This window comes from Simochromis diagramma, unplaced genomic scaffold (assembly GCF_900408965.1).
Source record: "Simochromis diagramma unplaced genomic scaffold, fSimDia1.1 OVJJ01000361.1, whole genome shotgun sequence".
NCBI lineage: Eukaryota > Metazoa > Chordata > Actinopteri > Cichliformes > Cichlidae > Simochromis > Simochromis diagramma.
The window spans coordinates 17185630-17207673 of record NW_024386860.1 but is presented as its reverse complement, the minus strand read 5'-3'; the positions used below and the strand labels follow the sequence as shown (position 1 = coordinate 17207673).

At 40.4% G+C, this 22044-nt stretch overlaps 1 protein-coding gene and 1 long non-coding RNA gene across 2 annotated transcripts; one reads left to right on the top strand and one right to left on the bottom strand.

The window, feature by feature from the left end:
* Window positions 1–321: 321 nt before the first annotated feature.
* On the top strand, window positions 322–21264 carry LOC120732943. The gene is made up of 4 exons (XR_005695711.1): window positions 322–377; window positions 1262–1329; window positions 19581–19689; window positions 19817–21264. It is a non-coding gene; the product is annotated as an uncharacterized LOC120732943 (long non-coding RNA).
* Window positions 14044–21343, bottom strand: lta (lymphotoxin alpha (TNF superfamily, member 1)). The gene is made up of 5 exons (XM_040030869.1): window positions 21261–21343; window positions 19555–19678; window positions 17942–18023; window positions 17799–17852; window positions 14044–14783 (listed from the first exon to the last, which is right to left on the bottom strand). Exons 1-5 carry the CDS (start codon window positions 21317–21319, stop codon window positions 14461–14463), a joined length of 642 nt encoding a protein of 213 aa, XP_039886803.1. The 5' UTR covers window positions 21320–21343; the 3' UTR covers window positions 14044–14460.
* Window positions 21344–22044: the final 701 nt, after the last annotated feature.

Below are 22044 nucleotides of genomic sequence, written 5' to 3'. Positions count from 1 at the left end.
CCTTGCTTGCTTACATCAGAGAAAGATCCTTTGTATTTTTAAGGGATTGTATCATTCCTGTGAGGAGGGAAATTCTATTATGTTGCCACATTGAGGGCACACAGGGAAACATTCAAACCCCACAGGCTCATCAGACCCGTTTCACAGTGAAAGGCGACCCAGATATTTGCCGTACCTGTGTGTCAGTTGCAAAGTGTGTATTAGAATGACTTCCTGCTTCAACTTGCACCTAGAAAGCTTTGTTGTGGTTTGGCTCCTGTACTGACGTACTGGGCATGCTCACTTTCAGTTCTACCTCGAAATTATTCTCATGGTAATCCAACTTGTTAGTGCTTGTCTGGTTGTCTTTAACTACATGCACAGAACTTAACCATGTGGTGAGTATATTGTGTTTATACTTACCAAACTTTAACTATGGAATGCGCTTAAAGGCGTATTAAGCCTACATGTGCTATTTGTGTCTCTGAGGGTCAATTTCAAGCTTTAAATGTGATTTTACATGAATAATTTGAAAAGGTTTTCATTTAAAATGATTAATAACCAGAAGAAAACAAGAGAAACGGGTCACCGGAAGCACATGTAGCAGGACAGGTTATGGAAACTCCACCTGGTCATACCTGCTGGCTGATGTAATCACCTACATGACTTCATTCATGCTGATTTGTTTACATTTATGAAGCACTGAACAGTTTTGCATTTAACATGTGCTGGTACTGCTGAGGAAGAGGAGATATGACCTTTACTGGCTGCACTAGAGAACTGAGAATTTCTTCCTCTTTTTTTTTAAAAAAGTCTAGTTTTATCAGGTTTCACTCTTTGCAGCTAAACTTTCCCTCCTCAGTCTAGTGGGGGTATTACTCTAACCATCTTTTAAAAGTGGATGCAAGCACCAAAATGTGCATGTTTGTCCATTTACAACAAATAATATGAAAAAATCCCATTAACCACTTGAATTTTCAAAAGACTTTCCAAGATGACCACAGTTTCTACCTCAAGAAGCAACAATATTAGAGGAGAAATGCAACCGCTGGATGTATTTTATTATTATTATTATGTTTTTCACTTTGTGGAAGTCAAGATTACAACTTACAAATTTCCTGTAGGGCTTCTTTATGTCACAAGAAAGTGTAAAAGCCTAAATTATTGAAATGAAAAAAGAACTCAGCATATGAATCTGGTCAAATATACTGAAAGTGCGCCCTGGTTGTGCTTGCTTGCTGGTTGTGACTGAATCTCTTTGTGCCCTTATCATTCTGTTTAGTCTGTGCTATTTTGCAGACTGGAGGAGCCTGAGATAGGCACAGCGTCTTCAGTTTCTTGGAACTAAAGGTAAGAGTTCCATAATGGGTGAAGTGTGCAAAAGTGACTGAAACTACTATAAGACCACTATAAACTCTATCAGCAAATTATCTTTGGAAAAAAAGGTTTAGTTGTGGTGCAGCGTTCCAGAGTAACCTTCTCTGGCATTTGCGTGGTTCTACGTTGTTTTGACATTGAGATCACTCTGAAAGGGAAAGTTTAGTTGATTTTATCTACGCTGTTTTCATTCTGTTTGACACACATATGTGCCTTCGAAACTCCGTCCCTGTCCATTTGCAAGACGCCACACGTGGCGTCGTACTTCAGCCAGTCAGAGGCATGTTCTGAAAGCACCTTTACCACAGTGTCTGGGTTGGACGGCGTGTGAAACAGTGTGCAGCAGACTCTGTGGCAGGGTTCTCTTGTTTTTGTGGTTGTGTCAGTAGTGTCACCCAATCATAAGAATACCTGTGTGCAACTCTTGAGTAACACCATGGTTCTCAGCGCACAACCAGTTTTTCTTTAAACTGGTGTTTTGCTGCACTGCAGCCGAGGGTTGGGGTTAGAGATGAGAGCATAGACCGTATATATAAGATGGGTGTCGCCACTGTGACACTACGAGCCCGAGGCTTTTCTCTCAGCAGAGTAGTGAAGGAGCACTCAGCTTGAGTGTTGCACCTTATCTTTCAGGATGTCCCTTTGTCGTTCTGCTCTATCCTCCAGTTCTTGGCTTCCGTTTATTGTAGCTCTTTGTGTCCCGACTCCAGATCCAACAGAAAAATGACTCATGACTGTTCTCATAATGGTCTGTGGAGTAACCCACCATCATGTTTATCTGCTGAGCTTCTAGAAAATCATTCTCACACATTTAAACAATCCAGTGATTAGATCAGATGGGAAGCATTCGTAATGGAGATCATAATTTACCTGGAAAAAGGAGCTCCGGGTGGGAAATTTTAAGTGTCGAGGTAGTGGAAATCAATTTCTAAATAAATTCAATCTAAAAAACCCTAAATAACTACATACATTTGGATCATAAAGCTGTTTCTTAGTTATTTCTACACATTCTGCTGAATTCTGCAGTGACTAGTCAGCATCGGCCGAAACATGCCAATAGCTATTTTTGCTGCACTCTATAATCGTTCCACACAAACATAAAAAAAAAAAAAAAACTTACTTCCAAAATTTCTTAAATGTAATAAAAACACAGTTTTACTATTCATGTGATTTAAAAAAAAAAAAGCAGAATAGCTTCTTGTTAAAAATATTTTAATTTACACTTTTAATTTAAGGGTTCAGTTTAATTTCATTTGTACGGAGCCGAATCACAACAGAAGGCAATTCAGCTCTTTTGTTTGTGTCAAAGACTTTTCCCTTTTTAGCTGCTGAACTGTTCTTTACTTTTAACTTGACTTTGCCCCCATTTTAATTGATAAACCAGCTTCTTTAATTTTTTTATCTTTCAGTTTAAATTCACAACATGATGTTTGTGTGTGTGATGTACACATGATTGTATCGTGTGTGAGTGTGTGTGTTATCTGTTTCTGTAAAGCACCGAATGCTGCTCAGTAGTTATTTCAAGCATGTCCATGTGAAATGATGGTTAACAAGATCTTCATCAGTAGAAGTCAGTAAAGCCCCCTCAGGTTATACTGCTTAGTTTCAGTCCATGTTTTCTCCACCTGCTGTGGGGAGAGAAAGTCCCCATCAGTGGGGCCAACCCCAAAGTTTAGGAACCATTGTGACTTTAGTATCATTATAAAAATTTACCGGGAAATAATCTTTTCTGAAATAAACTTTATTAACTGTTTTGTAGCTTAAAAGCTTGCTGCGACTGACTGTTTGCACGAAAAGCAGATGCCCTTACTCCTGGTAGATGTGTACCGTCTTGTTTGTTTCTGTTGCCAGCTGACAAGGTCATTATTCAAACACTTTGATTTTGTTATTCACTGCACAAAGAGTGCAGCTTTAGACTCAAATTAGTATCATTATGATGGCGCACAGATGAGCATCTCTGCAGAGAGATTTGTGTTTCAGCTGCAAAGAAAATCTTTCCAGAGGCGGTTTCACTTTGAATTTGTTTAGGTTTACTTGCTATGAGTAAGGAGGGTGACTAAGACATACAGTACTGACAGTAAATTTTATACTCTTTGACCTTTTATGTCTACCAGAGCATGTAGGCTTTCCCAGTTTCGCATTTACTTCTGTAATCTCTGGGCCATCAATTCCTGCATTGCATAAATTACATTTTTTTTGTCAGAGGTTTCCTCCCACACTTGCTGTAAAGTAACATGGAGTTTGACTTTGTAAATGTGCAGGTCCAGCCTTTACCCCTGATACAGTTTACACCATCACATGACAGACAGCTGATTGAACATGAGGATAAACATGTGATCAGTGCCACAATCGAGCAAAACAAAAAGTGTATATTTATCTCATCAACATGATTTGGAGTCAGGTGAGTGACTGTGGGGAATATCTGTTAAAGGAAACATTTCCCTCCTATTTGTATTATTGCATGAAAAATCACATCATTACATGCCGTATTGGTGGCGTGCATTAAACAGGAAGTGTAAATGACATATTAGGAAGTGGCCTTTTTCACTTACATACTTGAGTCCACCAAATAGATGTACCTCTTAGGGATCAAAGGTCATACTGTGGTGGAAAGTTGGCCAATTTGGGTGAATGTCCTCGTCATGTCACTGAGTGCGTATTCCAAAGGTTGAAAATTAGCAAAGAAAAAATAAAAAGTACCTTTTAGTGTCATTGGTCATCGGAAATTGAGTTCAAAAAACAAACAACAAAAGAGAGCTGTCCTTTTCAGATAACCTTTAAAGGGAATCACAGGCAATTATAGCCACACGCTGTGAAACAGAGACCGGGCGGAATCAAAATGCAGGTTTCCGTGTTTCACTGATTGGAAATCTTTAACACACAAAGACAAAATCAGCACTGCCGTTAATATAGACACATTAGCGACATCAGCCAAGATACAGTTTAAGTACACGATCATGCTCTGCTTCAGTGTGTCACAGTACATGTTGGGATTCATGGTTAACCGTAGCTCCCCAGTACCAGCAGCACTCATGCAGCCCCAAAAAATGACATCCCACCACCATGCTTGACTGTAGGCAAGACACACCTGTCTTTGTACTCCTCACCTGGTTGCCACCACACACTCTTGATGTGCTCTTTGCCATGGTGGACCAACTTCTTTGGTCCACCATGGCGAGGGTTGTTCTGAGTGGAACCTGTCCTGTTAAACGGCTGTATGTATGCACCCTGAAACTGCTGCAGCTCAGTTTCAGGGTGCTGGGTATATTCTTATAGCCTAGGCCATCTTTATGTAGAGCAACAATTCCTTTTTTCAGTTCTTTAGAGAATTCTTTCCCATTATGTGCCATGTTAGACTTCCAGTGACCAATATGAGAGAGTGTGAGACCAATGACACCATATTCAACACACTTGAGGCCTTGTAACACTAATGAGTCACATGACACCAGGGAGGGAAAATGGCTAGTCGAGCACAGTTTGGACGTTTTCACTTAGGGGTGTGCTCACTTTTGTTGCCAGCAGTTTAGGCAATAATGGCTGTGTGTTGAGTTGTTTAGAGGTGACAGCAAATCTACACAGTTGTACAAGTTGTACACTGACTACTTTACATCGTATCAAAGTGTCATATCCTCAGTGCTGTCCCATGAAATGATATAACAGAATATTTACAAAAGTGAGAACTTTTGTGAGAATTTTGCCGAGTTCACCTCCTGCTGGCGAGCTGTTACCGACTTGGCAACAAGTGTCAAAGGGGAAAATGTGTATTCTCCTACTAGCTGGCAAGTTGTTGCTGCTGCTTGCCAGGTGAAAGAGGTCAGCTGGTTAGGTGCAGCACCATATATTTCCTTGGGACTTTTTTGGTCACCAACAGAATCCTGCAGTGACCCATAGTTTGCACGGGAAGAAATTTCTGTCTGAGCTGTAGTGAAACTCGGAAAAAGTGTTTAACGGAAAAAGTATAACCAGGAATGGGAGAATACAAAGTAAAAGTTGTGCCTTTTGAAATGCGTTGGTTAGACCAGTGTGGTATAATTTCTTACTTGGAGGTGAACATTTTCCATTTTGTTGCAAGGTTTTGCGCGTGGTGCTTTGCGAGTATTGTAGTCGCCGTCTGCAAACTGCTGGTGTCTGTGGCAACAAAGGAGGAGACTCACTCACAAACTGATCGAGGAATACACACTTTTCCCGTACGGCCTGTGATTGCCAGCTGATTGCTCACTGGTCCTCGGCCCCTACGTGTCCTAAGATGACCATATTGGCGATATCCCCTCTGCGTGGTGTTACATACATGGGTTAATGTAGAAAATAAGTGAGCACTTAGTCAAAGGAGCTTGCAAAGAAAAGCGTCTGGACTTCTTTAAGTTGCTTGAAGACGTTTCACCTCTCATCCGAGAAGCTTCTTCAGTTCTAAGGTCAAATGGTGGGGACTCCCAGATTTAGACCCAGTGGGAGTTTCCTCCCACAGAGGGACAAAAGGACCCCTGATGATCCTCTAATCGCCTGAGCCGAGGTGTGAAACTGGGTGTGGGTCCCAATCAGCCAGAGTTTCGGGTGAGCTCATTGTGAAACCTGGCCCCACCTTATCATGCGAATTCCTGAGGTCAGATGGCCCAGGATGTGAGTGGGTCCTTGAGCACTTGTACATATCCTGACCTAATTATTTTAAACTTGTCTTATATAAGCACCTGTCATTAAAACAATATTTAAAAGGTCGTCTTTAAGGGTGAGCTGAAGATTTAATTTCTTGTGTGAATGTAGTAAAAAGCTTAGGTTTAACAAAACAGGATGTTTGCAAACTCAGCAGAATGGGGAACTTCTGGGACAAAAACAGAAAATTTTCTTTGTCTGTTGTTTTTTCACCTTGTAGACTTCAGATTAAGAATAACATTAATGTAACATGGAGCCTAAGAGGCAGGACAAAACCCCCCCAAAAAACTGGAAATAACTTTACACTGGCCAAGGCAGCTGTAGATGTCTACTTCAGAAAACATCCGGGCCGTTTACTTTTGACTTTATCTTTTTATAGATTTAAAATCACAACGGTGAAAACACACATAATGTATATATATATCAAATTTAGTGTCTACAGTAAGACATTTAATCTTTTTCTGATGGCAAACTCTGATGGCTTGACTAATCACCCGGTGAATACATATCCTATCCTATCCTGTGGTTCTTTTTTACACTTTCCCTACAATATGTCACATAATGTCACTCATCACCGAGAAGGATGAAAACTGTTAACAGAAGGAAGTTGACTTTTAGAAATACAGCACAAAAAAACCCATCATCTTATGAGGAAGACAAGAGTGAAACACCGTGGGAAACCTTATGCGAAGGTATGAAAAACACAAAGATGAACCTTAAAAGGAAGTAAATTATCCCAGTGGATGAGCAATACAGAGCTGATAAACTGTGTAGGGGATCTGAAACACAGGACTTCTCTCGGGAGGAGCCTGAAGATGTACACTGTGACCTCGTTCCTCGTACAGGCTAAAAGTGTGACCACAGCAGGTACGGGCCGTTTTTAGTAATATGTGTGAGAGGAAATCAACAGGACCGGATGGCTTAAAAAACGGTCACCTCACCACTGTGTGCGGTGCTATTTTTAATAGTCCTTACAGTCAGTGTTTAAACTCTGTGGAAAAGGTTAATAATCATTCTTGAGCCTAAAATACTACGACTTACTGCTCGTAGCTTTATCATCTGTAGTATTTTGAAGTAGTCATAGTAAACTACCGATGCTGTCATTAGGGGTGGTGTGACAAGGTGATAATGCATTAGTGTACATTTCCTTCCTCCTTGATCTAAAAATATTATACAACAGTTCATAATTACAACATGCTTTGGTTGTAGCAACAAGAGCCAAATAACAAATATGACTGTTATGAAGAAACAACATCTCAATGATGGCTGATGGATGAACTGTAATTCAAGGCTAAAATGACCGATGACAACATAGAGGATCCAAAAGCATGAAGAAGAAAGAGCACTTTTCAAAACAAAGCTCTTTCACATGAAAACAAGCAGATCAGATACTGAAGAGAAAAAACAAGCAGCAGCAGCAGCAGCAGGGTGTGTCTGGACGTGAACAGGAGATTGGTCACATTTAAGTCCTGGAACCATTGTTCTGCATTCAGATTTCTTAATAAAGGCTCTTATGACAAATAACAGGGAAGTCATTGTTCTCTTTTAATTTAAGGTAAAATAAATAATAAAGAAGTCTCAACTCAAGCTGGATTAAAAGTTGTGGAAGAATTGTAGATCTGGCTTCAGGCCTTCAAGGTCTCGTTGTTGTTTGTTTGTGTTTCTATCCTGTGTAAAGTCAGATAAATAAAATCAATCAGCTGGTTAAAGCATATTTATGAGAGGTCACTGACTCTGCTGACCTGATAGCCTAAGGCAGTTGATTTTGTAGCTTTGGGCCTCTGACAGAAAAGCTTTGCTTTAGTTATTAGAAAACAGGCCTCTGACTGTGGATCTCAGGCTTCGTACCCACTTACATGCAACTAGGTCAGATACATAAGCTGGAGAGAGGCCACGGAGAGCCTTAGCATCAGCAGTAAGAATAGAATCTATTCCAAAGCATGTGGGGAGACATAGAAGTGAGGGTAAACTGAGTGTGATGTGATTGTGTGTAATTTATTTGTGGATTTAATTTCCAGTTTTAATACAAAGAATTTCAATTACATTACTAATTTGACTTCAGGCAAGTTGAAACTTCTAATAAATGTATTCAGAGGGAGGAGTAACAATTCAGCTTTATTGGGTTTTTTTCTTATTTAACTGCAGATTTCTCAACATAATAGTGTTGTGATTACATCAGCCCGCAGAATAAAGCAGAGAGAGAACTCATGTGGTGAAGCAAGATGAGCTTATTCTAAACTGTAGCTTAAACCCGGCAGACTAACATCAATAATGTAGGAGTAGTCACGACGGTACCGTCTTCTCCTGTGTAAATTCTCTGACCTCATGACGGGTTTCACTGAAATGAAGGAAACAATAATAAGAAAACTCCACAGGATCTTTTTCTTTCTTTCTTTCTTTCTTATGAACTGATGAACTGCAAGACAAGTTCAGCCTGTGCGATCATCTCTAAATCAAACAGCGCTTTTATAAATAGCCACTTTTGCGTGTATTCTGCTTAGATCATCCACTTAGGCTACAAATGAGGCCCCAGGTACAAGCAGCTAAAGGTCGAAAGCTTCCTGTTAGAGGCCAAACACTGCTGCACACATGTACTGCAACACTGTGTGAGTGCACCAATCCCCTTTAGGCCACGCAGACGGCTCAATTATTGCATCATCAGTTTCTTCGATGAGATGGCTATATTTGGTTAGCTGTATTGTGAAGACTTCCTCTTGTACTGTAACAATGAAAAGCTGTCCACTTTAAGGGGGCAGGTGACATCTACAAACCACTGTAATGGGAGCGGTGATCCCTGTAACTGGGATTACTGGCATTTGTGCTCCTTTTGGTATTTTTGGCCTGATGGCAACACATTAAAATGGTCATGTTGGGACGCTGTGGGCTGACTGTCTCAGCCACTTCACTTTTTTACAGGTACAGACAGCTGAATGAAGGAAGCGAAATCACGTTAACATTATATCGTCTGTATAATATTTTCCTATTGTCAGAAACGTTAGCCTCACAGCCCACTTCTACTGTGGATCGAAAAAGTTTATAGGAAAAAAGAACACCCACTCCTGATGTATGGACTGTAGTTGTATTGTTAGAGTGAGTTTGTGTATTGACATGCACTGTTAGAACAGACATGCACGTACTGTTTCTGAGCTGACTGCAGATGTGTGAAGCACTGCGACAAATGTTCATACTGGCACTAAAACTATCTCCTATTTCAGGCTTTTGCTGAGTCTCCAGACGGTGGGCAGGTGCATCCTGTTCCTTTTCCTTTTAATTTGTCAGATGTGTCTCGAGAACTTGATTAAAGTCGATCTGTGGCAAATTAAATTAACTGGGCATGACCATGTATTTCATACTGCATGTTAGGACAAATATTGAGCTATGACGTTCAAGGAACTCTTTGTAGTTTGTACGGCACCGAGTGCTCTCAGGAGGGCAGTGACCTCAATAAATGTGAACTGGAAGAAATTTGGTGCCACCCGACTTTTCCTAGATTTGGATTTTGCAGTGAAACTGAGTAACTGAGCAGGAAGGCCTTGTTCGGGGATGCGACCAAGAGCCCGATATTCATCTTAAGGCTTTAAGAACTCTCCTACAGAGGTGAGAGTACCTGAGCAGCACTCTATAAATCATGCTTTCATCTTGGAGCAGCTAAAAAGTAGCAGCTCTGAGTAAAAGGAGTATTTATCTGGTTTGCCAAGCAACATCTAAAGGACTCTCTGTGTTTAATGGTTTTCTCTGATGTCATGTTGCAAAAACTGACCTCTCTGGGCAGAATTTCAAACTCTGTATCTGTTAAATCCCAGCAACCTGTACCCTGCTGATGCAGTCCCTGCAGAGGAGAGCGGTGGTGGTATCTTCATGCTGTGAGGGGTAAATTTAGTGATAGACGTGGCCACGTGCAGAGAGGTTCTTAAAGAAATCTTTCTCCAGATGGTTCGCCTTTTGGCACTACGCTGATCTGAACTGAACAGTAAATGGAAAAGTTTCTGGTTTTCCATTAGTGATCTGAGCACCTCACAGAACATCTGAGAGAAAACCTGAAGACGCTTCTCATCCAATCTGATGGTGCATGCCAATATCAGACAGGAAGAATGAGTGGAGATAAGCTTGTGCAGATGTCATACACATCAGTCTGGATACTTTTAATGTGTCATTGTGGGCTGAGTAGACAATAAGTCTTCAGGTGGTCTGTGTAGGTGGACTTTGGCTGCTCAGAACAACACAAACACAAAAGGGAAGGTAATATAGAAACACACACATGCACACAGCATCTTTTTATCTCAGTTCTGTGGTTGAGCATCGTCACATGCTTTTGCCACTAGGTGACGAGACCTGAACTCGTAGTGGGTGTCAAATCTATAAATCTAAAATGTCAAACAGAAAAAACTCTCACGGTGATTTTTAGACGCCCTTTATATTAAGAAGCATTGTTTATAAGCTCAGAAAAAAATCTAACTTGACCCTTTACCATAAAGTGCTGCAAATTCTCAGGACAACAAGAAAAAATGTGCCCCATCAGCAGCTTCCTGAATTCTTAATGAGAGTTCTTAGAAGCTCCACTTGTTTTCTTAGATCTAATCTCACTCTTGTGTTGAAACTAGACACTTTACGTGCTCCCCTTTTCCACACTCAGACAGGAGTGCTCATGTTTCTCTGTGGGCCACGAAATGCCATTAGAGGCCTGACTAATCAGCTAATACAAATGACAAGCCCCATAAACAAAGGCTGAAGAGAACAAAGGAGCCAGTGTCGTAAGAAAGCGTGACGACATTACAGCTGAGATACCTGTTAGACATGATGTCATGTTACAGCCTCTGTCCAAACCCAGAGGTGGGCGGTGTTAACACTGATAACATGAAGGGATTTTTTTTCTTTGTTGACTGAAGTCAGTGTTAAAGATGTAACAAGGTGGATGCTCTCATTTTCAAGTGAATATTAACTTATTGAGCAGGTGTCATTGCTACACTCCCATAGTGAGTGTGTTCCTGAACAGTAGAGTCAGAGCCTGGGGAACGTCTGTGTTATATGTGGATGATGACGCCATAACACTGCAGTGAAATGCTGTACATTCATTCATTATTTAGAGAATTATTATTTAGAAAAGACAGGAAAGCAGAGAGAGAGAGTTTGGGGTAACACACAGGAAATGGTCCAGAGTGGACTCAAAGCCAGGTGCCTGCAGTGACCTTTGATCATCTGCTATAGCGGCGCCCAAACTCTGGTATTTTATTAGTCTTAGTCAACAGGCATATGCCACTTTATTTGGTACACCCGTCCACCCTGCTGTTGAACGGTTGAACCTTGCATTTAACCATGTAGTCATGTGAACCTGGTGAAGTTCAAACTGAGCACATTTAAGTGGTTTTGACCGTGGCACTTTTGTTAGTGTCAGACAGGCTGATCAGAGTGTTTCAGAAACTGCTGATCCACTGGGATTTTCCCACACCAACCATCTCCAGGGTTTACAGAATGGTCTGAAAGACAGAAAATATCCAGTGAGCCGCAGGTCTCAGAGTGAAAATGCTTTGTTGATGCCTGGGTTAGATGAGAATGGCCAAATTGCTTCGAGCTGAGAGGGAGGGAACAGTAACTAAAATAACCTCTTCTTAAACCAAAGTACGGACACGAGCATCTCTGAACACATAACACATGAGACTGTGAAGCAGGCGGGCTACAGCAGCAGAAGACCACACCGGGTGTCAGCCATCGACAGAAGATTAAGGCTACAAATGACCATAATTGGTGAATTCTACAACAAACGTTGTCCAATGAAGTTAAAGAAAAAAATGTTTCCTGGTTGAATTACTCTCAATTTCCACTGCAATATTCACATGTGAGGGTCGGAATTTGTCATAAAACCAGCTGGTGACATGACAGTGCCTACATTCTTCTTTTATGTGTAGTCTGTGGGGGTTGGAGTCCGCCTCCAATGACCATTAGAGCAAATGTAGCTCTCGGCACTTGTGTGATGGCTTTGTTTTTCATACCCAGAGGTTGCCACCTGATTGGTAACTGTTATTAAAAAAGCAAACTGATGTCATTTTTTTCTAGTTTTCCCACAGCCGAGTCTGTCCGGTGCTGCTTCGATTAAAATAGATGTGGCATTCATTGTACTTTATTTGTGTTGCATCAGGCCTGGTAGAACTGCAGGAGAGACTTTTTTAGAGCCAGTTCAATAACATCAATATTTACACCCTGCTTTTTATGAGGCTGCTATTCACTCTCTAATTTACAGCTCTGATTGGGCGGAAGTTGAAATGTCAACTTTTGCTGGAGTTTTTTCCCAAATGTCACTTTGATCCGGTGATGGGAACACAGAGACTCATTGTATTTCAAAATTCTCCAGCGCGTCTCATCCGTGGAGCTCAAGCTTGCCGACTTTGGCCTCGCAGTTTCAGAGAAGTTACCGACTACTATGTGTTTAAAGTTTCTTTCAAGCCTCATTGTTTAGGAGTTTATTAGAGTGTAGCTTGTGGACTGCAGAGAAGTGTCAGCATTACATCCTATATTTATGCCTGACCAGTTTTCCACAGAGACAAACAAAACAGGAGCGAGAAATGCTTAGTAGAAACCATGACAGGAAAGTAGTGTATGTCAACAGAGCTTCCATTATTTAATGAGCTTAAATGTATATGCACTCTCACAAAATGATGTATAATAGCTCGGTCGGGCTATTATTCCACAATGTACAAAAACAGACTTTCTTAAAAATAACAAACAGAGGAACCCTGGGCCTTTTTGCTTTGAGGCAACAGCGCTAACTGCTGTGTGTTTAATGATAGGTATTTGATGATTTTCATTTAAAATTGAACTGAAATAAACAGTAAAACCTTAAAATCTCAGAATTAAATTAACATGTTATCTAATTACTTTTTATTTCATGATATTGCACCTTTAGGATCTAGGAGGAATATAACAAATATCTACCAATATACTTCTTTGGCCCTCAGAAGTCACGATTATTAACAACACATGTGTGTGGATGACCCGGGGGGTAATGTACTCCGGCCTCTGAGCTCTATTAAGTTTCAGTCCCAGTACATTAAGGGTGAAACTTACACATTCACGTATGACTAGCTTCATGATTTTTACATTCTAATTCTAAAAATGATATTAAGATGAGCTAAACTGCCTCAGGGGAAGCTGGTCAGAGGGTGCTGTGAACTCAAAGGTGTCTGAGGGTGTTGTAAAGGGGAAGCAGTGTAACGGTTGCACCAAATATGTGGCTTCCTGTGCTGTTGCTCAGCACACACACAAGTAAATATCACAGCGGTTGAATACCTGTGAGTAGAACTAATGTCAGGCCCGAAAGATGAACAGCGCCGTGTTTTATGTTTTTTAATGTCACTTCTGAGGTTTCTCAGAATGCATTTGTGGTCTGTGTTAAGCATTTTTCATTGAATGAAATGTCATAGCAGGATGTGTACGATCATCCGAACAGACGATGCTGTGGTGTGCGAAGGCTTCATGCTGCCTTTGATTAGGTGGGAAGTGGCACCACCGCGTGGCCAGTCAGCAGTGCAACGTGCAAATAAAAAGTGCATCAGGTTGGTTTACAATAATCTTTATTAAACGTCTATGTGCAGAATTCAACAACCAAAATAGAATACTCAATTACATAAATTACAGAAGCACATAACAGTGAAAAGGAACATAATTATTCCAATGACTTTCACAGTTTACATTCATGTCGGCCTAAAAATTCAAAAACAACTCAGAACCAGCTGGCATTTTTAAAACTCTGTTCAGGTTGGACTGATGCAGTATACGATTGTTTGACCTTTATTTACTATGAAGATGTGGCCTATCAAGAGTACGAGGTGCCAGTTAGTAAAGTCTATATTAAAACCTGCATAATGGAGTTTTTTTTCTTTATTGTAGTGTTCCATGTTAGCCACAGAGTCTTTAATAATTGTAGACCATGATCAAATCCTTGCAGTATTTTTTTATATTGTGAGAGTTAAAGGGGACCCATTCCTTTTCCTTTTATATATATTTATATATAGTTTAAACATGTTAAACATTACCAGTGTTTTTTTAAAAAAAAAATGAGGTCAGAATATGTATAATTATTCCGTATATTACATTCTATTGGGGGTCGGTGTGACGTGATATAAGGCAGTCATTCCTAATATGAGCATATCAGGGGTGACAGAGGGAATCTTCCTATCGCTGTACAAAAACTGTCTGCAGTTCAGATGGTGGTGCAGCAGAGGGCGCTCACAAACTACTTATTATTGGACAGAAGTGAATGGCGCTAAATGGCTAAAACAAATAATTTACAAAATAAAAAATAAACATTGTTTAAAAACGTGAGTCCAAGAATAAAAATATGCAGCTGGAGATGAGCAGAATATTTCCAATTTAAATATCTAGCTCAAAAATCCAGTTTGCTTTTATTCTAACTTGTTTATTTAGGGCCACAAGTAACATACCAGTCCAACCAGACCTCCAGTTCTATTGAAGCTTGATGACACCCCAGTAGGTATCGTCATTTAGAATTTCACCTGTTATGTTTATGCTGACACTGTCCAACGGTCTAAGTTTGACAATCTTGGCCAACCACACTGAGTTCTCTGATGAGGCCGGGTAGATGCCCTTAGCCAGTGTCTTAGTTTTCATATCATGAAAGCCAGTTCTTTCCACAAGCACACGTCTCTCCCGTGAATCTTCCCTGAAGGTCACCTGGGCGTAAAAGAAGTAGGTCCCGTTTTCCTGGACGATGATGGACGTTCCACGCAGGGTAAGGGTTTTGTTTCGATTTTGTTTCGAAACAGAATCTGTAGGAAATATGGAGAACTTTTCTTTAATCACTCAGTTACTTTAAATTCATTTTTAATAATTGATTTTTAACCTTTTTTTTCTTGTTGTTGTTTTGTGTAATCAACCCAAATGTTCACGTCAGGTGTGATTTGAGGCCGCAGGGGAAGGGTGGATCAAGTGAGTTAACGTATACACCATTATCCTTCTCAGTATGTGGGGGGGAGGGTAAGGGGCTCCAGGAAAGTAAGCAAAATTCAGAAACTTTAGCACGTGATGTTCAATGGATGCACCATTGCGCTTCATATCTGATATTTTTGATGGTAGCGCTGCAGCTGATGTTCAGCAGCATCGATAAATACTGCATCATTGTTAATTACTCTCTAATTTACACCTTTGATTAGGCAGACGGGAAAATGTCAACTTTTGCTGGAGTTTCTTCCAAATGTCTCTCGGATCCGGTGATGAGAACACAGAGACTGGTAGCTGTTGACTCAGACCTCACAGTGGAGTAGTTTCTCACTGTATGTGGGAAAGTTTTCTTTGAAGCTTAATTATAGTTTGTGGACTGCAGTGAAATATCTCAGATTAACATCTAATCTTCTGTGCTTGACCGGTTTTGCCACAGAGGGAAACAAAACAGAAGACGGAGGCGAGCTGGGTTAATCTTTGTTGTCTAAATCAGTTCAGTACGTTTAAATGTGAAATATAGAATGATATCTGACAGTACATCGGTATAAGCGTTATTTCGGTAATTGAATGCTGGTTTTTCCACTTTACACACGTTTTCTTTGAGCGTACAGAAAAGAATCGGGTGAATACCGGAGTCAGGGATGATAATAATAACTATTAATAAATGAATATTTTAGCGCTCAACATTGACACGCTGAATGCCGGTGGGTGTGCAACCCATGCCTTATTAATCTGTCAACTGAAGTGAAGAAAACCACATGAAAGAGGAAATGGAGGAAACTCTCCTACCGATTTGTTATTTTTTTTAATGACTAACAAAAAGTGTCTTTTTTTTCTTGAATTTCCTGAAAGGAAGTGCTTTTTCCTCTCTGCTTCAGATCAGTGGGCCCCATAATCACAGCTGAATAAATACACCAGGTAAACAAAGCTGATCTTCCAATTAGTGTCTAATTTTCCTGCAACATACCACCTGACGAACTTGTGAAATCTGCTGCTGTGGGCTGTAATTATACGTTAAGTCGGTGCAGCCCACATTACAGAGCTGCTTCGGGTTTCTTGTGGTTTTAGAAACCCACTTCACACAGGAAAACTGCTGCATAGTGGGAGGAAAACAGTAAATGAGACTGGAAACATAATGAGGCTGCACGGCTCTGTGTTTCTCAACGGTTTAACCCGTGCAGAGGATTTCTTTGTGGATGTGGTGAACTTTTAAAACGTAGATGTAATATTTATTCGTCAGCAGGATAAGTATGATAACTTTTATCTCTTCAATACCGCACAATAAACCTCATGGTTTTAATCTGTTCTACCGCTGGCATACAAAATACCTTCTCCAAATGTAGCCAGTAACTTCTCCACAGCTATAAGACCAAAGTGAATTATAAAGGGAACCGTGGGACAGAAAATGAAATATAATATGTCTCTTTGTGCCGTCACCAGACCACAATGGGATCTGAAAAAAAGTAACATCTTCACTTCTGCCTGTTTTCAAAACTATAAACTAAAGAGCACATTAACCTCGCAACTAAACGTGTCACAATACACCTGTACTGATGACATCTCAAATGTCAAATAGATAATGTGAAATAATCAGTCCGACCTAGCATTTTGTAGATGGTCACACTGCATATTAATGCTATCTTGAAAAAGAAGAAGAAAACTGCTCACAAAATAATGTTGATGCAACTGACAAAGAGATTAAATAAAACGATCTCTTCAATGTGGAAGGTAAACCCCAACAAAAAGGGGTAACGTGTTTGAAGAAATAACCATGTTAATCCCAAGAGGGGTCTTTACAGGACCCGGCCATAATCTGTATATAAAAGATGGAAGTAGCCTCTGAGTTTGAAAAGTGAAGCCAATGCAAAAATACCTCAACCCAGCTTCACAGGGGCCACATCCATCTTTCATATACAGCGTGGCGTTGAGAAAACAAGGCGTCTTTAAAGTCGCATCTCTGTTCCAAGCTTTGCACAACTTTAGATCACAGCAGGATCCGAACATGACCAGATTCCCAATGCCGTTCCTGCGTTTGGCTTCTTTCCTCCTCACCCACACCGGAGCTGGTGTATTCTTGACTTAGTGGTTTTAATAACAGATGTGGCCTGCTCTTGTCGTAAAGGGATTCCTATCAGACTGTTAATGTAGTAACACATGAAAACACTTTGGAGGGGAAATAAACTTGTACCTGCAGTGTATTAAAAAAGGAAATACTAATAAATCCATCCACTGTCAGACTGGTTAACTGAAACATGACATCAGCTTTTATCACCCATCCACTTTAGATTAGAGATAAAACACAGAGAAACACAGCAGTATATCAGTTTCCTGTCTAAGTTCTAAGTATTTGAGAACATGTGCCTTCATATAGAATTTGTAGAAAGTTGTACCTTTTTTTCTTTTCTTTCACAGAGTCTAAACAGACTCAGTTAGTTAACCCCAGGTTGGTTGAAAAATTCAAATTAGGTGTTATTTTGTTATTTACTTGTTTGTTCGCACCCCTCCCCCTCAACCCGCGGTGTCCTCGTGCGCCTCATTTGAAGGCTGCCCACGTTTTTCAGAATGACTTTCAGCTGCTACTGACATGTCTGAGCTCGTTGCACTCAGCATCTGTAGGCGTCCAGTTTAACAGTAGTTTTTATGCATGGCAGGCATCATCGTGATACGAGATCAGTAACAAGTGAGAGTTGTCTCTTTGGATGTGTAGCAGAGTTAAGATTTGTCTGTGTGATCATTAAAAGTTGGTGTAAAAAGACATAGTAAGAACAAGGGATACGGTTTTCTCATGAAACTCATGATTGTCAGAGCATGCCAACTTCCCACATGAAAAGACGTGAGCTCACCTTCAGACGGACGTCCATTATGGTGGGAAATCTGGATGAATGGGTGAGAGCTTCCTGAAATGCAAAATAATTTAAAGGATTATGACATTTTCAGTCTTACGATTATGTGGTTGTCCATGATAAATGTGACAAATGATATTTACCTGACTTAAAAGGTTCCTGAGTCTGCCTTTGTATGCGACCTGAATGAGTTGAGTTGATGGTCTCTGGTGTAGGGACTCCAACCTTGAGGAAAAATCAAAACATGCTCAACAAGTGTGCCGTAAACCTCCTTCCTTTAAGAAGGTCACCATAGATATTTGTGGTTGCAAAAAGACTTCAATTTCTATAGAAATCTGTGACCTGACCTCTATACACAAGTTACTCCTCAGTTTGTGAGCTCAATCTCTCATTTCGGTATGCTTGTTGGCTAACAACGTGTCAGTCATCCGCTGTTAGGCACTGAACAAGCGGCTTCACAGTGAGACCCAGCCTTCCTGGTCAAATCTGACTTATTTGTAACCAATATGGTGAAAAAAATCCTCCAGAGGTTTCAAAACTCAAGACTTCTGAATCTAATAGATGATGTCAGTGAAGCTATATCCATCTTTTGTACTGTCCCTGGCTGTTTGTCTTATATTGTTTTCCAAGTACTCACATTTCCCTTTAGCCTTTACCTTTTCCACTATTGTAAATAAGGATGTGCTCTTGCAGTACAAACTGGAATTAAAGGAAATTACAGCCTGCTTCGTTTTCAGTCAATATCCTGAAAATGTTTTGAACATGAAGTCCTAGGAATTGTTTGTCTTTATGCACGATCAATACTCCACTTAAGGAAATCCCAGAAATTTTTTTACAGAGTTCACAGAATTGGGGAATGACTAAAATCAAAGTATTATAGAAGGTGAAAGATGTACCCATGAGGAAGGATACATCTTTCACCGTCTTCAAATACTGTGATCGCAGTCATTCCCCAACACTCTGTATGTTGTTCTCATGGCCACGGATAGGTGGCCATGAGAACCTGCATTTTAATGGTAGTGGTTATTATGAAAATATACTGTTTAAAGGCTGGGGAAACCTGCAGTCAGCTGAGACTGAAGTCGCTTGGATGAGTGACGAAACATTTCTGCCCCAACCCCGATAAGGATAAGCGTAAGAGAATGGATGGATGGATGCACATAGAGAAATTCTCAGTTTCAGTCTGCAACAGCTCCACTTCTCTAAAGGCTCTATTTTATAGTTGCCATGTTTAACAGACACTGGAGAGACTTTTCAAACACAATGAGTTTCTGTGTTCCCATGAGAGTGCTATCTGACAAAATCATCAAAGATGAAGGTTTTCACTTCCACCTAGAAACAAAGAGTGACTAATGGCCCTGTAATTGTGAGGCAGATGTTGTTGGCCTTATTTTCTAATTCTGGGGATGTTTTTTAGAAGAAGAAAAAAGAAATTAAAAGAACCCAAGAGCTTAAAGCATTCTTCCTTTTGTTGAGCAAGCAAGAGGAACTCATGGTGTTGCTGCCATCTAAAGGCACAAACTGGGTATCTAGAGCTGACTTAATGTCTTTGAATAAACTGATAAGGGTAGATGTGGGGCTCATTTTATTTACTTTACCGTTATAAATATGGTATTTACACAAATTACGAGCAGCAAAGCATGTGCTTTTACACGCATGTTCTTGATGCAAACTAAGATATGCAAACTAAGACATGACCCCGCTAGCAGTCAACATGAATCTCAGTGAAATCTGTGTTTGTGGCAGGCATACTGACCTCTGCTGGCTTCTGATTCATTGTAGCGAGATGTACAGCCATAATCACCATGGCCACGGTGAGGAGACAGCACCAAGCCTGCAGCAGCAGGTGCCTATAAGACGACCTTGGCTGATCCTCCATTCTGTCAGACAAGTACGCACAAAACCATTTAACAAATCGGCCTTTCATTTGAGAGAATGACTTTAATTACTATATCTTCTGGCATAAGTTAACACCAGTTAATCAAGATTTTGACTGCTCTAAATATTCTGTTTCACAGGTTTCTTTCTTCGTCTCTTGGCTCTGTCACTGAGGCCTCAAAGGTGGCGGAGCATGCAGAGCTCCACTTTGACCCAGGACCCTCAAATAAAAAAAAAATCAAAACTTCCATTTCCTAGTTAAATAAACATCAGGATCAAAAATAACCTTTTTACTTTTATTACAAAGTTTTCTTGATATCATATCCGCATCTTTTAAATGTTAATATATTAGAAGGATTAATTTGAACAGCGAATCATGCAAAGCCCCTCTAGTAGACACTGAGAACAAATATACCATTGTTAAAGCTCCAAGAAAGTTTTATTACCTAGTATTCAAGAATATATCCTCTCATTTGTGATGTCATGACCTCTTTAATTTCAAATTGCGACCCTTTAGGGGTGAGTGGGGTCTGGGAGGGTCACTTGAGCAACTATCGCAGTATATTTCTGCAGAAAGAGTGCATTTTTTCTTCAGCGTGCTTCACCTATTGTGCTTTTGGGACTTGTACACCTCCACCTCTTCCATTAGGTCAGAGTGCAAAGCCAGACAGTGAGATGAGTTGCAAGTAAGTTCTCACTTTCGCTGTCTTATGAAATGACAACTTTCTAAGAGAAGTCACTGAATTCTTGCCCTGATGAAGTCAATGTGACATGTTAACATGACTCAAAGAAGAACTGGCCTCAATAATCCCGTGACCACAAGCACACACATTTAAACCAGACCCCACAGAAATCATTTACATGGCTCCTAGAATGGCTGCTTTGCACTTGCCGTGTTATGGTTAACCTAACCATGCTGCTGCTTGTCTGGGATTTTACCTCAGTGGGAGTTTTTTTGTCCGGTACACAGGGTTTCTATGGTTCAACATTTTGTGGTCTGCTTGTTTATTTGTAATGACATAGACAGAAACCACTCAGTGATTGCAAAAAAATGCCACTGACCCTGAACTGTGCATCCAATGCACATTGCTATGGTTTAATTTACATTCCAGTGAGGATGCACAGCAGGCTTCACGTAGTTGCACTTGTGCCTGGGTTAGACAGTGAAAACACTGGTTCAACCACTCAGTCTGCAATTCGCTCACGATTTTGTCTCTTTACTCTGAATTCTAAAATCGATATGGATAGCAATTCATTTTCTGGGGGGGAATTAGTCAAAAAGCCAATATGAGTGTCATTAAATCACTACAAAATCCAAAAAATAAACAAAGGGACATGTTATTGGGCTCTTTACATTACTACGCTCTACACAGTTCTGTGTGAAAGCTGAAAAATCGTATCCCCGAACACGCCTTCCCTTTTCTGTAAAAACTTTCTATATTCTGTCATGTAAGCATCACAGCGGCAGCACTGACCTCAACCACAGACCTCTGAATGAAAACATTCGAAAGGCAAATATTCACAAAGAAATCACAGGAATTTAAGACAATATATACAATAGGATCTAAATCAATCTTGACTCACCTAGTGTGTGTTGCACTCTCACTGTCCAAATTCATGTGGTGCTTGTCTCTCAAAGACATGTCAGGTTGTCAGGGTTTTCCCTGTTACATGAGCTTGTAGTGAAGATTAGATGGAGTTTTTTTTTCTTTTTATAGAGTAGTTTGAGAGATGGGAGGAAGGAGGCTGTGGTGTAGGTGGTGGGGCGGTGAACAGCACAGAGCTACAAACCAGCTCATACAGCCTGGTGTGAAACTGAATAAAACCTAAAAACCAAAATTACATGCAGTTTCATGCATTTCCAATGCACAATGACTTTAGAGTAAGAGAAACATATATTTACAAAACAGACGAGTAAAAAGGTGCAAAATGCCGTAAAAGATGTAAAGATAAGCGTCGTTCCAGTGGTGCGGCCCCTCGCTGACACATTCGTGTGTGTTGTGGGTGGTTTGTGATTTCCCACGTTTATAGGTCAAAGTCACCCTTTTCTAACACCCAAACAAATGACAGGGGCTTTTTTTCTTCTTCTTAACTGACCTGATGTGTGATGAGGAAATACAGTGCGTGTGCAATAAAGCACGCTATACAGGTTCCTTGTTGATGAGTTGCGGCCAGGTTGTGTCACTACAGAGTCTATTTTAATCACAACTAATCAGCTTGAATGTAGCCTGAATTTAGATCTAAGGCTATTCAGAGGGTGAGTGTGAGAGTTATTCATGCATTTATAATTGCAGCTTGTAGATAAAAGCGCGGGAAATATATAGCTGCATCGGGCCCATTCGGTGGCTCACGTGTTGAAGATAACTGA